Source organism: Ictidomys tridecemlineatus, chromosome 1 (genome assembly GCF_052094955.1).
Source record: "Ictidomys tridecemlineatus isolate mIctTri1 chromosome 1, mIctTri1.hap1, whole genome shotgun sequence".
Classification (NCBI taxonomy): Eukaryota; Metazoa; Chordata; class Mammalia; order Rodentia; family Sciuridae; genus Ictidomys; species Ictidomys tridecemlineatus.
The window spans coordinates 246,036,836-246,052,762 of NC_135477.1; the positions used below are offsets into that span (position 1 = coordinate 246,036,836).

Sequence of the window (15,927 nt, forward strand, 5' to 3'; positions counted from 1 at the left end):
ACTCTTTCAGAGTACTGTTCCTATTCAGATTTGAATCCAACTTTAACATACACTACCAAAGAGAAGACAACAGAAAATATAACCTCAAAAGATTTACTTAAAATTTACCTTAGGAGGAGAAGCAAACCCTTGTCCCCAAGGTGAGATAAAGCTGGCTTCATCTGAATAAGAGCATGAAGATTAGCCTAAAAGAGAATATTATGTGACAAATTAACATTTATATAAAGATAGCCCATTCTTTTTTCCAAAATGTATGTATTATATATTTTCATAAAACTGTCAATTAAAATCAAATATTTTAATAGAAATTCATGTCCAAGTATATCATTATTTAAAAATGAACCTTCACCTTGTCTTCACAAGCTTCGTCAAGGATATCCAGGGCTTCAGAAGAAATTGTTTTGTTTTTATCATGTAGCTGAGTTACTAGTAACTCAATCCCCCAATTATTGAAGAATTCCACATTAGCTCTCAATAATACCCTCAAGTGTTTTGTTGCATATAACCTGCAGGCCTGTAAAGATAAAAGGTTAGAAAGAATGAAATTGATAGTCTAATCCTTAACATCAATATTTATTTATTACTAGTAAAATAACATACTTTTCTTTCCATCTAAGAGCTTCATACTATTTGATTTAAAAAATATATAATGTGTGTACACACACACACACACACACACACACAGTGTGGAGTTCTTCAGAGGAACTAAAATTTTAAAGTACACTGAATTCATATCCCGTATTCTTAGAATCTATAATTTTAGTTAGTCTAAAATTTACAAAGTATCTGTTAAAATACAGTTTTATTGCCTATGTACTCACATCAGTAGCTGCTGTTAGGATTTTCGATAGAATGACTCTAGCCAATCCATCTCTGCTATAGTCCAAGCTAGAAACAGTCAGTTTTAGCAAGTGATCTTGGTTTTTCAAGGAGCAAAGATTTAAGAGGCTAAAAAATGGAAGAAAATAATGAAGGTTACTAGAAATTACTATACTGACTCACTAATTTAACAAATTTTCACAGCTTTATTGAAATGTAGTTGAAAAATAAAGTATATATAATTCATATATTCAGGTATACAATGTGATGATGTGATATTATATATTCCTTGTGAAATGATTACTACAATGAAATTAATTAATACATGCATCATTATAATTCCACTTTTTTATGTGTGGGTAAAGAGGTATAAATGCAAGTCAACAAGTATTTTTAAATTCCTAATATCAATAAGCATTTGTAAAAGAAAACATTTAATGTCAAATACCATATAAAGCTAATTTACAATTTTTTAAAACAATTAAAACATTTTGATTTTTAAAAATAAAACCAAACACATGTCTACAGACTAAAAAGAATAACATATATCCAAATTAAAAATAAAGTTTAGGTCAGGCTTGGTGGCGTAAGCACACAATTCCAGCAGCTCGGAAGGCTGCAGAAGGAGGATCAGGAGTTCAAAGCCAATCTCAGCAAAAGCAAGGCATTAAACAACTCAGTGAGACCCGTCTTTGAATAAGAATACAAAAACACGCTGGGGATATGGCTCAGTGGTTAAATGCCCCTGAGTTCAATCCCTGGTACTCAAAAATAAATAAAAGTTTAGGTACACGCTATAACAAAATCTAGGGATGCTCACCACTGAAATACACTGCATTTTTCTAGCATTTTGACTCCATGAGGGTGACAAGAAAGTGTTCCAATAAATAAAAAGTAGTGTTGACTAAGAGTAGTCAATAAACCATTATTTTGAAGACTTCTTTCAGGTTTCATTCCAGATGAGGCATTGAGCCACTGAACGATATCCTTTACAAGATCTTCTAAATATCCTTGTCCATCCTACAACCAAAAAAATAAAAAATAATCAAGTACAAAATTTAATAACAACCATGAGCTTCTAATAACAGATAATAATCACTGGGCACTTGTTGTTTTCAATCCCATTTGACACAACATTACCTATAAATGGATATATTCTCCATTTTACAAAAGAGTAAATTAAACAAATCTCATAGAGGGCAGATAACTTGTTCAAAGTCTCATTTCCAGCTAGTTATTAAGTTGGAATTCAAATCTAGGTCTGATCTGGACTAATTTCTTATGTTTCTAAATATATCCTTATGTCTACCAAGAAATAAAGCCAAAACAGAGGGTGGTAATAGTGAGAGAAGAGGGACAAATTCAATTAAAAAAAAAAATTGCTCTGAGAATATTCAGAGTGCTTACCTCTTCAGATTCAAGAAGAAATTCTGTAAACTGGCAACCAACAACTGTGAGCTGCTTGGACTTGGCAAAATCCAAATCCAGGTTGGCATACAATTTACTACTGGGCTTATAAAAATAAAGAAGTCTTCTTACAAACCTAAAGATCAAAATAAAATTAGCAAGAAAGTGAGAAACCAAAATAAATTTTAAAATTTTCACCAAAGGTCATGCAGAATATATTTTGTCTCAACTACTGGGGCAAATGGTTTAAAAACTTAATAAACACATTTGGTACATTTATTTCATCAAAAAAATTTTCAAAGTAAAGAATGTCTTTAGGAATAAAAATTTTACAGGCAACTGAACTTATGGACATAATTTGTAAATGTTTCAATAACTTCCAATACTGGGTTGGTTGGTTGTACTCTCCCTTCTAGTTTAGCTCATTTTAATTTCATGCACTACAATCTAATCCAATAGTGGCAGCCAGGTCCAGGAGTTAGGAAAACAAATTTCAAAAAGACATCATATCTGTTCTCAAGGAGTATGAAAAGTTAGTACTGAGCTTCTCAATTTCAGCGTAATTTTTATGTTCTGTGTATTCCTAAGAACTTGATATAGATATTAAGTTACATGAGAATGTGAACACACTGAAAAAAATGCTAATGACAACTTCTTAAATACAAAGTAAGACCCTCTTATCCAATGATATTAGTATTGGATCAGTTGGTTAGCTGAAATTCTGAAGTAAAAACACATCGAGAGAACAGCACAGTAGTCTGAAGTGTTCTATATGCTATGACCATTAGCATGTTTTACAAATGGTATGGGTTAAAGAGAGTGTTAAGACCAAGAATATATAACTCTTCAAAGTCTGACATGAGTAAAAGTAGATATTGTATATTATATTGCCCTCATTTGATACCCAGTTAAGACCACTACATGGTTGGTATTAATCCAAGTTAGGAAAATTATCTCAACAAATTCCTTTGATCTAAAACTAAGAGAATATACATAACTAGAAAAAGAATTAGCTGATGTGTTTTGATTAATTAAAATAAGACTACACATAAAATGCATGTATATATCTATTAAAAACAAATTATTAAAATGTATGTATCTTTAAAACACTAATTAGTACTTTATCCAAGTTCTTTATATAATAGTTTTTACATACCTGTGCAACTGTTCATCTTTATAGTTCCTTAGATTTACATTTGGCCACTAGAAAAAAATAACATGTTACATGTATTTATCAACTCCTAAACACATAACTGTAATAAATTATAATTAATAATAAAGACAATCAATACTTCACCATGAAGTTTCTTGTCATACCTTAAGAATGGTCCCTATAAGATTCCAATTCCATTCAAGATTCTCTTTATGTTGAAGGACTTGGCTATCTCTAAGGTTCATTAAAAGAGCTTCCTCTGTGTCCTAAAAATCACCACAAAGGAATAGGGATAATTAAGGCCAACTGTCCTCACATCAGAAAACTAAGTTCAAATTTAAAAATAAAAAGAATTTTTTTTTCACTGAAGAAGAGATCCTCAAAGTTTTTAATCTTAAAAAGTTATGAATATCCAGTTCTAAACTGTCTAGTTATTGTAAAACTAGAAATCTGAAATCCATTTTTACAAATGAAATAGCAAAACTAAAACAAGTAAGTACAGGTATACTAAACTTCAGGGGTTAAGAATTAGCCAGTACCTTAAGAACAAATATATCTTTCTGAACTCGAAGATACTGATCCCGTTTCTGATGTGTTGCCATGGCTTTTTGAATTATGTGATCTAAATGAAGGCTGTAGGGCTTAGGTCCTCGTTTCTTCATTTCATGGAAGCGTTTTAAACAGTTCAGTGCTGCACTGGCTCGCCTAACAAGAAAAATCAATTAATGCTGCAGGAAGATAGGCATCTTTTTAAAGCAATCATTTTGATAACTTTATAGTTTGGATATCCACTTGAAAGTGATTTTAGAGTTACCTAAAAGCCTCACGAAGGCTTGCTCCCCAATGCACTAATAGTTGGAGGTGAGGCTTTTAAGAAATGACTGGATCACAAGAGCTCCAAACTGATCACTGGATTTATTCATGTGATGGACTAATACTTTGAATGAACTATTGAGAGGCCATGGAAACTACAGGCGGTGGGACCTATTTGGAGGAAATAGGTCACTGAGAGCATGTTCTGAAAGGGTATTTCCTGTGCACGGCTCCCAGAGACTCTATTTGTGTTTCCCTGCTGCCAGGAGCTTAGTAGCTTTCCTCTGCCATGCCCTTCCATCATGATGTTCTGTCTCATCTCAGCCCAAAGCAATGGAGGAAGCAGACAATGGACAGAAACCTCTATTAACTGGGCGCACAAAATCCTCTTCAAGTTGTCTTTCTCATGTATTTTTCACAGTAACAAGAAACGGACTCATTAAAACTTGCATAATTCAGGGATAGGTTATTGGTGAAAGTGTGAAATACTAGGTCAAATTTGAAATACAAAAGATTGACTTATATAAAGAAACACTGATTACTTAGACTCAAACATGTACTTATTAATCTCTTCTTCTAAGGTGATAGGCCCCTCTTACATAATGGTTTTAAGACTTCCTTTTGCAAAGTCAAAAATTTAGTTTTCTATATTTTCTTATAAAAGTTTTAAAACTTTGTTTTTTATTTTTAAGTCCTTAATCCACTTGACAGTGATTTTTTTGCTTATCAGGTGAGGATGCAATATAATTTCACTGTATTTAATATAACAAATGATCCAGATTCAAGTGAACATTCTCTATTTTCTGTATTTATTTGTAATTATACATAGTATCTTTGTAACCATAATTTGATCTGTAATATAGGTCTACCAAATTTTAAGAAAGCACATTTTTCCATAATGAAACTACATTGTGTACAACCAGAGAAATGAAAAGTTGTGCTCCATTTATGTACAATGAATCAAAATGCATTCTGTTGTTGTGGATAACTAATTTGAACAACAACAACAAAAAGACAGCTATATTTTCAGATTGCTGCTATCTCTTACGAATGTAATCTTCAGTCCCTAAGGAGTTTTCTATTCTGATTGGTTATTTTACTTAATAATATGTTCCCCTGATAACATCTAAATTGGCACAGCATCTTCAGAAAAACATATAAATGCAAATGAGTTTTCTATATAAAGTCAAAAGAACACCATGAAAGGTACCATTACTGACATTAGCCTAAAGTCAGAGCCGAGATCATCCTTAATGTTTACAATACAGTTTATAAAATAACTTCAGTTTATTAAGTAATAGTATTTTCATTGACAAAATTAATAATTTATTATTTATTTATAGAAAGGTCCATATGTGTACTTTTATATTAATACAGCTAAACTAATTAAACTTCTGAAGAATGTATTATAACTATTAATACAAATCTATAGTCTGACTAGCTAATGAACTACATTTCACTATTATCAAGAAAAAATATCTACATTTAATAACAAAACACATAAAGATATACCTATTAGACATATCTTCACCAAAAATTTACAGTAAAAATCCTATTAGCACTTCCCATTTAGATCTTGTACCTTTTATACTATTACTAGCACTAAAATTCCAATAAAGCTGTAGTTATATCACCATTCTTTTGTTTATAAATTCTCTATTTGCAATATCTCTTTCTATATTAAGAGGTCAATTGACTGCTATGACTGTAATAGGGGATACTACATTTCAACATTTTTAACCACACAAGTAAAAGAGTATACTGGTAGACTTTGTGATTTAAAAATTTGAAATAATTCATATACATTTTAAAAAGAGCTTAAATTGCTGCTTGAAACATAAAATAACTGAAAAAATTCTCAAATAACATCATGTGGTAATAAGTTCCATATCTAGAAATATAAGGGAAAAAAGGTGATTTACTACACTATTAACACTTTGTATTTTAAAATACAAATTATTAAATATTTGAGAACTATTAATTTTACCCCATATTTATAAAGCTTCTCTAAAGAAATCCAAACATAACCTACCTATACCACATTTTTTTTTTAACAAAAGAACAGAAGGTAACCTAAGTGAAGATTAAATACACTAAACATAAGCTTTGCAGGAGCTCTGATACTTACAGTCTCTTTTCCTTGGGGATGTCAAAGGATGCAGCCATATTCATCAGAGTTGGCAAGCAGTGCAAATGATGGCTATGTGAATGAGGAAGAATTGTGTTTGCCTGAAATAAAACATGAGGTTTTTGGAAAAAGAAATAGTTTACATTATAAGTTACTTGCAGATACTATATTCAAAACCATTGAAAACTATAAGGTTTTTAACTAAATTAACATAATTATTTTCGCAATACTTATCATTTTATCTTATCTACTTTTATTCACAATGAAATACAAAAAATATACAGAAAAATATTAATAAAACCACTGATTTTCATTGATTCTTTATTAAATTATGGCTTTTAAGTGTTAGTCAATTAAACTCCATTCTTAAGTCATCTGAAAGGACTATATATCAAAAAATTATAGAACTGTACTTAATTTATGTTAAAAATAACATTTAAAATGCTACATGCAATATCAAAATTTATGAGTTGACTTAAGTTTTAAATAACACTTCTCAGAATAGGTTTGTCTCAATAGTTAAATAAGAAACTTACTAACTTCTGCTTTCCAAACAAAATCTCACACCCAACCTGCTTTCTAGCAATGAGGATAGGGAAGTTAATTAAATATGAAAGAGAAAAGATGTAAGAATGATACAGAATGAACTAATACTGCTATATTTAAAATTAGCCAGCTTTTATGTTTCAAGAGAATCACAGAATTCTGGAATATGACCAAAAGGAAAGAGATAAAATTTATAAAAGCAAATAATTCTGGATATTGATTCCTTACAGGAAATGATTTCATAAGAAACAGTATTTAATTCTTTCATAGTTTGAAGGAGAAGAAAACAAGTAGCTAAATAATTCACTGATCAAAAAAGAAAAAAAAAAGACAACATTAACCTCTGTTTAACTCTCTTTTGTTTTACTCACATACATAGGCTAGTTGCTATGGGGAAAAAATGTGGCAGCAGAGAGAAAACAAGGGAACACAAGCCAAAACAAAACAAATTTCTGCCAATAAAAGCAAGTTATAACAAAATTTTTAAAAGATTTGTCACTGGATCACTTTTGTGATGAATTTGAAGTGATTCTTTTTAATTACTATTTTACTAAGTGGTAGGTGACCTAGAAATACAAATTAATATTATATATAGCATGCAAATGAGCAGAGTTCCCTCCTTGCTTAATCTGTTGAAAGAATAATCACATTATTTTTCTAGCTTCTAATAATACATAGCAGTAGTGGTAGTAGTACTAGGGGTAGATAGTATCAGAAAATCATAGTGCCTCCCAGCCCTAACTAAAAGGATTTTCTGAATCTCAGATTATAAATTTACCAGAAACACTGATGTCCAAACAAGGAAATTATAGAATATTTTTGCAAAAAGGATTCTAAAATTCAGGCATTGGCTATAATGTACTGATTACATTTCTACATGACTGAAATAATATTTCTAGATTTTTAATTTCAATTTCTTGCTTTTTGGGTAGGAAATCTTTCTGAAAGCAACCTAGTTTTTTAAAGGACTAAAATATCCATATCAAAAATGAGTATAAAAATCTTAACATTCAGTACTTGGTATTTTCTATATTTGTTCTATTTATAAAATCAGGTAATATACTTTATTTTTTGAGTTAATATAAAGCAAATGATTGATTTTATAAATTATAATATTAAAAGTTTCGAAACATCGAGCTAGGGTTGTGGCTCAGTGGTACAGTCCTTGCCTAGCAAGTATGAGGCCCTGGGTTCGATTTTCAGAACCACATATAAAAAAAGGCCCATTAACAACTAAAACAAAATTATATTAAAAAAAAAAGAATGAACTATATAATCAGAAGTTGCTAAACTTACCATATGTAAAAGCTCTCCTAGAAGGATGGTAGCTCTAACTGAGATATGATCATCACTGTTTGTTATCACTTCGACCAAACCCTATGAAAATTAAAATACTTTTGTAAATTAATATACATGACCATATTCATGCATCAGATGTGATTTTCACTCGGAAAGAATTCTGGTACAAAAAATAAAATAAACAAAATAGAATAAAATAAGTGTGTAAGTCTTACTTCTAAAAGTCCATTACGAATAAATGCAGAGAGTATCAACGCCAAATAATTATCCATGAGATCTGGCCTGGACAAAAAACAGCATAGAATTAATTTAAAGAATGTTTCATATACTACACAGTCTTATATAAAAACAGTAGCAGTAATAAGTTTATATTTAAATTCTACCTGGATCTGGCACGATGAGGAAGAATGGTTTTTGCCTCAGCTGCTACAAAGCCATCTGAAAGCCTCCAACTGTCTTGGAATCTTCCTGGATCTAAAGTTTTTAAAATGACATAGTTAAAGAAGATTAGATAACACTGAAGCACTTCAGGTAACTGTAAGAATCATCAGTCAATCAGACTATATCAAGTATTTCAAGGAGTTCTCTGGTTAAGAAATAATACACTCAAAAAGATATACCAAAAAAACTTTATGTAAAGTGTGAACACCTAACTTCCTTTATTTTGGAACTTAGTTGTCATTTGGCTAAAATAATATAAAAATTAGATAATCTAAGATTACATAGGTTTCTGTCTTTTTAAAAAAAAATTTCTTGGCCTATCTTTCTATTAAGTTCATTTTCACTTATAAGAGATAGGATGGTAAAGAAGAAATTAAAAATTTCGTGGTTTTAGGAATCTGAAGTTTCATTTTTATGTTATTTTCAAGCCACAATTATGCACTAACAAAAAAAAATGATGTTCAATATTAGTATTTCACCTTTTAGGTATTTCGTCTCCATTAGATAAGTCACTTTAAAGATTACAATAAATAGGTACAAATGCTCTTTAATACTTACCTACACTGAGAAGTGCTTCTATGAACTCCTCTGTTACAGTAGGTAGAGGAAGACGAAATATATCATAAAGCACTTCAAGTAGACCTCGCTATAAGAGCAAACAAATATGGTTACTTATTTTTATGAAATAAATCTTTATTTAAAGACTTAAAAAAATTCTGTTCACAGAATTAAAAATAAAAAATAAAAACAGAACTATTGTTATTTTGGAAAATTAGTGTATCAAGCCTATATTAGAGACGTGATAACTACTAAATTCTTACTACATACATCATTTAAACTTTTCAAAAAACATCTTTCCCTATTGTACAATGAAAACAGATTCCATGTTCTTTCCCACCTATAAGGCAAGAAGTTAACTGATGGGCTGGTGTGTGGTTCAGTGGTGAGCACTTGCTTAGCCCTGGGTTTGAGTTATGATGACGACAACAACAACAAAGAAAAAAAAAAAGAAAGAAAAGAAAAAGAAAAAAAGTTAACCAAATAACCCCACTTTTTGGTTCTTTGCTCAGAGATTTCTCCATTTACAATCATATCTTTTCATTTTTATTATCTAAATGCTTTTTATTTCATAGTTTAAACAAGGCACAATTGAACAAAATTTTCTAATATTTTCCAATTCCAGGTTTGGTTCATACAGAGAAAAAAATAAAAGAAAGAGGCAAAAAGAAGGAATAAAGTAAAAAAATCAAAACAAAAACATTTTAAGAGGAAATAAAAGGAATCATTTGAGTTAATTATGTTCTCTTCTAAATTCAATGTGCTTTTAGCTGTTTAATACAAATTCCCTACAAGTCAATAATTTACAGATATGTCAAATAAATCAATATATAAACAACTCAATTTCAATCGAAATCACCATCTTCAAAATAAAAACTCATAGTATAAATACCTAATATAAATTTCAAGGAAGATAAATATACATTTGCTTTTGGCTAAATGTATTTCTGTAGTATTTGAACATTTTATAATAAGAATACCTTTTTATTTGCTTTCATTATTAATGAATGAAGCATAATTAAATATCAATTTTTAATGTAATCATCATTCCTAACAGTAGTATTTTCAGTGATTGCTGTGGTACTTAGGGTTTAACTAAGTATTAAATATTCATGTATTTTTAAAATGCTCTATGATACAAATTAACAATGAGGAAAAAACATCACCTGAAATAAAAAAAATAATCAATTTCCTCTATTAAAGGTCCAGGAATAAAACAATCACAATAACTTTTACCAACCCTTATTTCCATATTTGGTATGCAAAGTACTCCAATTAGAGACTGGATTCCAGAGTTTCCAGGTTTACATAAATTAATAATACCTAAGGATGATAAAAAGAAAAAATCAGACATAAATTTCAAAAATAATCCTATAGTAATGTGTCTTAACAAAATATGCAACATTTTTCCAAGCTAAATTATACTATTATAATTAAAATCATGTAAGTGAAATCCACTATAATCATTCTGTTATTTCCCTACTAATTAGAGACTACCAATAACTTTGTACACTTAAATTCCTTCTTCAATTTCTTTTTCATATCCAGAAATTGATAAAAGCCCCGTTGGCTGAGGACTCCTTCTTTGAGAGTAAGACCTTAGGAAAGAATAAGACAATATTGTCTGTCTCTATTAATATGCCCCAGTCTAAAGTCAAAAACTGTATGACATTTGTTAAAGTTTAATTCTAAAATCTATTGAATAAACAGAAGAGTATAAGCAACAGTTTAAATAATATGAATAAAAAGTTTTAAGTTACAGAACTAAAACAATTTTGAACAAATTAAAATTATTTATCACAAAAGATATGTAGGAGCCAGCATGCTGGCACAGGCCTGAAATCCCAGCAAATTGGGAGGCTGAGGCAGGAGGACTGTAAATTTGAGGCCAGCCTCAGCAACTCAGCAAGGCCCTAGGCAATTAAGGGTAATTCTATCGCAAAATAAAAAAATAAAAAGGGCTGGGTGTGGCTCAGGGTTTGAGCACCACTGTGTTCAATTCCTGGTACCACAAAAAAAAAATTAAAAAGTGACCAGCCAACAAATGCCGATCATTAGTCATAGAGAAATTCAAGTAAGATAGTACTTATTATGGTTTAAATACGAGGTGTTTCCTCAAAAGCTTACATTGATGACAAAGTAGGAAGAAATAAATGGCTTGTAAGTGTCTTGTCCCAATCAGTGAATTAATCCCCTCAGGGATTAAGTAGGAGGTAATTGAAGTGGTAGGGTGTGGCTGGAGGAGGCTGGAGTAGGGGCATGGGTTTGGGGTATATATTTTATCTGGCAAGTGGAGACCTCTCCCTCTCTGCTTTCTGATCATCATGTGAACTGCTTCCCTCTGCCACATTCTCCTGCCATGATGTTCTGCCTTACCTCAAGCCCCAAGGAATGGAACCTGCTGTCTGTAGATTGAGACATCTGAAATCATGAGCCTCCAAATAAACTTTTCTTCCTCTATGATTGTTCTAGTCTGATCCTTTGGTCATACCAGTGAAAAAGCTGACTGAAACAGTACTACACACCTACTTACTAAACTTGCTAAAATTAAAGATAATACCAAATGATAATGAGGATGCCAAGCAACTGCAACTCATAAATATCACTAATGGGAATATAAAGCAGTATTTTATACTGAAGAGCTAATAGTGTACATGCTGAAATATTTAGAAGTGAAAAGTATTGAAGATGGACTGATGAAGGCACAAAGGAATGAAAACAGACATGTAATAAAACAAATACATGGAATGCATACATGTGTGATCACTGTAAAATTTAAAAAAATTTTTTTTGTAATAAAATAAAACATGTTTTGGAAAAAGTCATATAGGATTGTAAAGTTCCCTGTATATGTTAAGCATATACACATTGAGTATCTTTTATCTGAAATGCTTAGAATCAGAAGGGTTTCAGATTTTAGAAATATTTGGACTTCTGAATATTTGCATATATTTAATGAAGTATCTTAGATATGAGACTCAAGTCTAATCATGAAATTCATTTGTTTTATTCACATAGCTTAAAGGTCATTTAATATGGTATTCTTAGTATACTATTGTTTTGACTATGACTCATCACATGAGGACAGTTATGAAATGTTTCACTTGTGGTGTCATGTAGGTACTCAAAATCTTTGGATTGTGGGGCACTTCCGACTTTGTGTTAAGGATGTTCAATCTTCATGTACATGTTTATGAATAATCTATATGTTCTCTTTGGATTCAGAATTAAAATCCAAATCAAAACATAATATGTAAAATTATTTGTTTAAATAATCAACATGGTATTTCTCAAACTCTAATAAGAGATGATAAAGGATAATGATTTAACTACAAAAAAACAAAGTTACACTGAGTTTTGGAGTAAGACAAAGTTAAGCTTGGCAGGATGACTGAGTTGGTTTCTATGTTGAATGTGTCTGCCAAAGGTTCATGTGTCAGAAACCTAATCCCCAACTTTATATTGAGTATCTGGAGGCAGGGTCTTTGTGAAGTAATTAGGATTACTATGAGGTCACAATGGTGAAGTCCCACAATGACTTTACGAGAAGAGGAAGAGAGACCCATGTTAGAACACTCACTGTCTCACAATGTGATGGCAATACCATGCTCTTGGACTTCTCAGTCTTCAGAACTAGTGAACTAAATAAACCTCAACTTTTTTACATATTACTCAGTTTCAGTATTTTGTTATAGCAACAGAAAACAGGTTAAAATAAATATAAAAATATATATAACTATTAGATCCTTATAAAATCCTTTATCTATAAACATAAAGGCAATGAAAATAGGCAGCTTTGAAAAATAGCAAGGCACAGCTTTTTACCAATGTATTTAGAGGACAGAAGTCCCTGGAAATATACTGGTAAGGGGCTTAATCTATGGCTGGAATAAACATTTGGATGGAAAAAATATTTTTGTCAGGTACAGTTACTGAAGTACATAGAAATGTTTAGGTAAATTGCTTAATTCCTTTCTAGGCTATTACATCAATTATTCTAGGAAACCAAGAAGGAAGAGGTAATTGTTAATAGAAAATAATGCAATGGTGGTATTATTTCATGAAAAAACATTTGCCTTTTATTCCACAGAAATTGATAAAATTGGTAAAATGCCTATTCTCAAACTTCTTAAAGAACTTATCTGGATATTTATGACAAATCATATTTATTATTATTTTTAAATATATGGCAGCAGAATGCATTACAATTCTTATTACATATACAGAACACAATTTTTCATGTCTCTGATTGTATACATAGTATATTCACACCAATTTGTGTCTTCATATCTGTACTTTGGATAATAATGATCATTACATTCCACCGTCATTAATTACCCCATGCTCCCTCTCTCCCCCTCCAATACCTCTGCCCTATCTAGAGTTCATCTATTTCTCCCATGCTCCCTATCCCTATCCCACTATGAATCAGCCTCCTTATACCAAAGAAAACATTCGGCATTTGGTTTTTTGGGATTGGCTAACTTCACTTGGCATTATCTTCTCTAATTCCATCCATTTACCTGCAAATGCCATGATTGTATTCTCTTTTATTGCTAAGTAATATTCCATTTTGTATATATGCCACATTTTTTTTATCCATTCATCCATTGATGGGCATCTAAGTTGGTTCCACAGTTTAGCTATTATAAATTGTCTCAGAAGATGATGTACAATCAATCAACAAATACATGAAAAAATGTTCATCATCACTACCAATTAGAGAAATGCAAACCAAAACCATTCTAAGATTTCATCTCACTCCAGTCAGAATGGCAGCTATTATGCATACAAATAACAATAAGTGTTGGGGAGGATGTGTGTGGGGGGGATGGTACTCATACACTGCTGGTGGGACTGCAAATTGGTGCAGCCAATATGGAAAGCAGTATTGAGATTTCTGGGAAAATTGGGAATGGGACCACCATTTGACCCAGCTGTCCCTCTCCTGGGTCTATACCCAAATTACTACATTATTTTTAAGTAACAAATTTTAGTTACATATCTAGCTAACAAGAAAGTTTTGCTTTTTTGAGGGGTGTGTGTTTTGATGAGTGGGTAATACACCATGCTTAATTTTTCTTGAATTGCCTCTTAATTTTTCTTGAACTAGCACAGTGACTTAAATTTTTAAATAAAAAAAATAAAAAGTTAATATACATGTATACTGAATAAAAACTAGTTGTTTCCTATTCACTATTACAAATTTTCCCCACTATATTTTAATTATTTTGTATGAATTCTTTGGTTCTAATAACAGTGTAAAGTAAAACAACATTAAAATTTAAATCAGATGCAGCAATAATAACTTAACTTTTGAAAAACCAGTCAAGTTTCTCTTCTTGGATGTTATGGACTAGTAATGTAGAGTAACATACCTGCCCATGACCGGAATGTTGCAATGATTCCCATTTTACTGGCTAGAAACCGTGCTTCTCTGTCTTCTCTGTTTAAAAGTGGGGAAGAGTATCAAAGGCATACAATGTTAAGATAAAATGAGTTTTTGATGCTTCTTTATCAGAATAAGAGCTATCACTGATGTTTAGATATTTACATATGAAATTTAAAAAGATGTTAAGAGAAAAGTTATCTACCCCAAAGCCAATTACCCAACTATAAACTGTACTTCTATTTAAAATTCAGTACATAGTTTAAAATAAACTAAAAATTTTGCTGTTCCTATTCAGGTCTATATTCCCTGCCTTTCTGAAAATTATTTTTAGATGAACTTTATTTTAGTGTTAGAAAAGAAATCTACTTAATAAGCATCTGTCTTGCAAGGTTGCCCCTTAACAAAGAAAACTACTTAGGAAATCTCTTTTATTGCATTCTCTTATTCAAAATTCAAAGTTCTTGCCCCAAACTTATTTGAGTATTTCCAATGAGCAAGATGAATAATCTATATAGTCATTACAATGTTATTAAATAACTAGATGATATTATTACCAACCACTTCCTACAATTATGTAACCAACTGTCTAACAATAGTTAAGACAATTAAGCAACAGATCTATTTATATTTGTTAAACATTTTTCATGGTAGACTTATGGTCTGGTCGGTTTCAATGATTTACAACAATCTGATAACTCTTAATTTATGCTCCTCCAAATATCCAGATAGACATTGGCCTACTATTATTTCATTCTCGAAGGGATGATAAAGTAATTATGCTAAAAATACATACAATACAAAAACAAAGATCTAGGTTTTACATTGAATTATATCTTATTTTTTTTTAAATAAGAAATTAATCTTTAAATTTCCAAAGATTTCTTTTACTTTTTATAGTAATCATGAGAAAAAAGCCGTATAATTCAATGAAATAGGAAATTCATTTAAATTCACACTTCTCTAGTTCTATATGAAATCAGGCAAATATAAAAGCTTTAATATTAACACATAACATTTCATAAATTATTAGGAACCAGTGGTACTTACTTGAGCTGTCCTTCAGCAGTATCTGGACTATGTCTGTAGTGAAAATCAGTATAGGGTGCTAAAATTCGCTAATTAAAAAAAAAAAGAAAGAAAGAAAGAAAGAGAAAAAGGTAACAAAAGAGCATGAAGTCTTTTATTATAAACAGCATTCAACCTATAAAAAGCCTAAATTAATTTTTCTATCTCTTTAATTGGGTTTATCATTTAAACTTCCTTCTTAAAATTCATCAAGATATGATAGGTGACTTTTCTAAGTAAAAACTGAATTTCTGAACATTTAAATTGAGGTATAATGTAGTTCAAAAACAGTACACAAAAAGTTGA

At 30.7% G+C, this 15,927-nt stretch overlaps 1 protein-coding gene across 4 annotated transcripts in view; it reads right to left on the reverse strand.

Annotated features, from left to right (window-relative positions):
• The window catches only part of Rictor (RPTOR independent companion of MTOR complex 2), a 116,030-nt gene that overhangs the window by 25,587 nt on the left and 74,516 nt on the right, over positions 1–15,927 (reverse strand). For all 4 annotated transcript variants that reach the window (XM_078017788.1, XM_078017782.1, XM_078017785.1 and 1 more), the window contains 16 exons: positions 15,604–15,671; positions 14,543–14,610; positions 10,405–10,487; positions 9,165–9,252; positions 8,549–8,639; positions 8,381–8,447; positions 8,163–8,243; positions 6,321–6,421; positions 3,919–4,084; positions 3,544–3,645; positions 3,383–3,429; positions 2,227–2,362; positions 1,640–1,839; positions 822–948; positions 350–514; positions 109–185 (listed from right to left, as the gene is read on the reverse strand). In XM_078017788.1, coding sequence (XP_077873914.1) covers positions 109–185; positions 350–514; positions 822–948; positions 1,640–1,839; positions 2,227–2,362; positions 3,383–3,429; positions 3,544–3,645; positions 3,919–4,084; positions 6,321–6,421; positions 8,163–8,243; positions 8,381–8,447; positions 8,549–8,639; positions 9,165–9,252; positions 10,405–10,487; positions 14,543–14,610; positions 15,604–15,671 — 1,667 coding nt within the window. The remainder of the gene's footprint in view (positions 1–108; positions 186–349; positions 515–821; positions 949–1,639; positions 1,840–2,226; positions 2,363–3,382; positions 3,430–3,543; positions 3,646–3,918; positions 4,085–6,320; positions 6,422–8,162; positions 8,244–8,380; positions 8,448–8,548; positions 8,640–9,164; positions 9,253–10,404; positions 10,488–14,542; positions 14,611–15,603; positions 15,672–15,927) is intronic.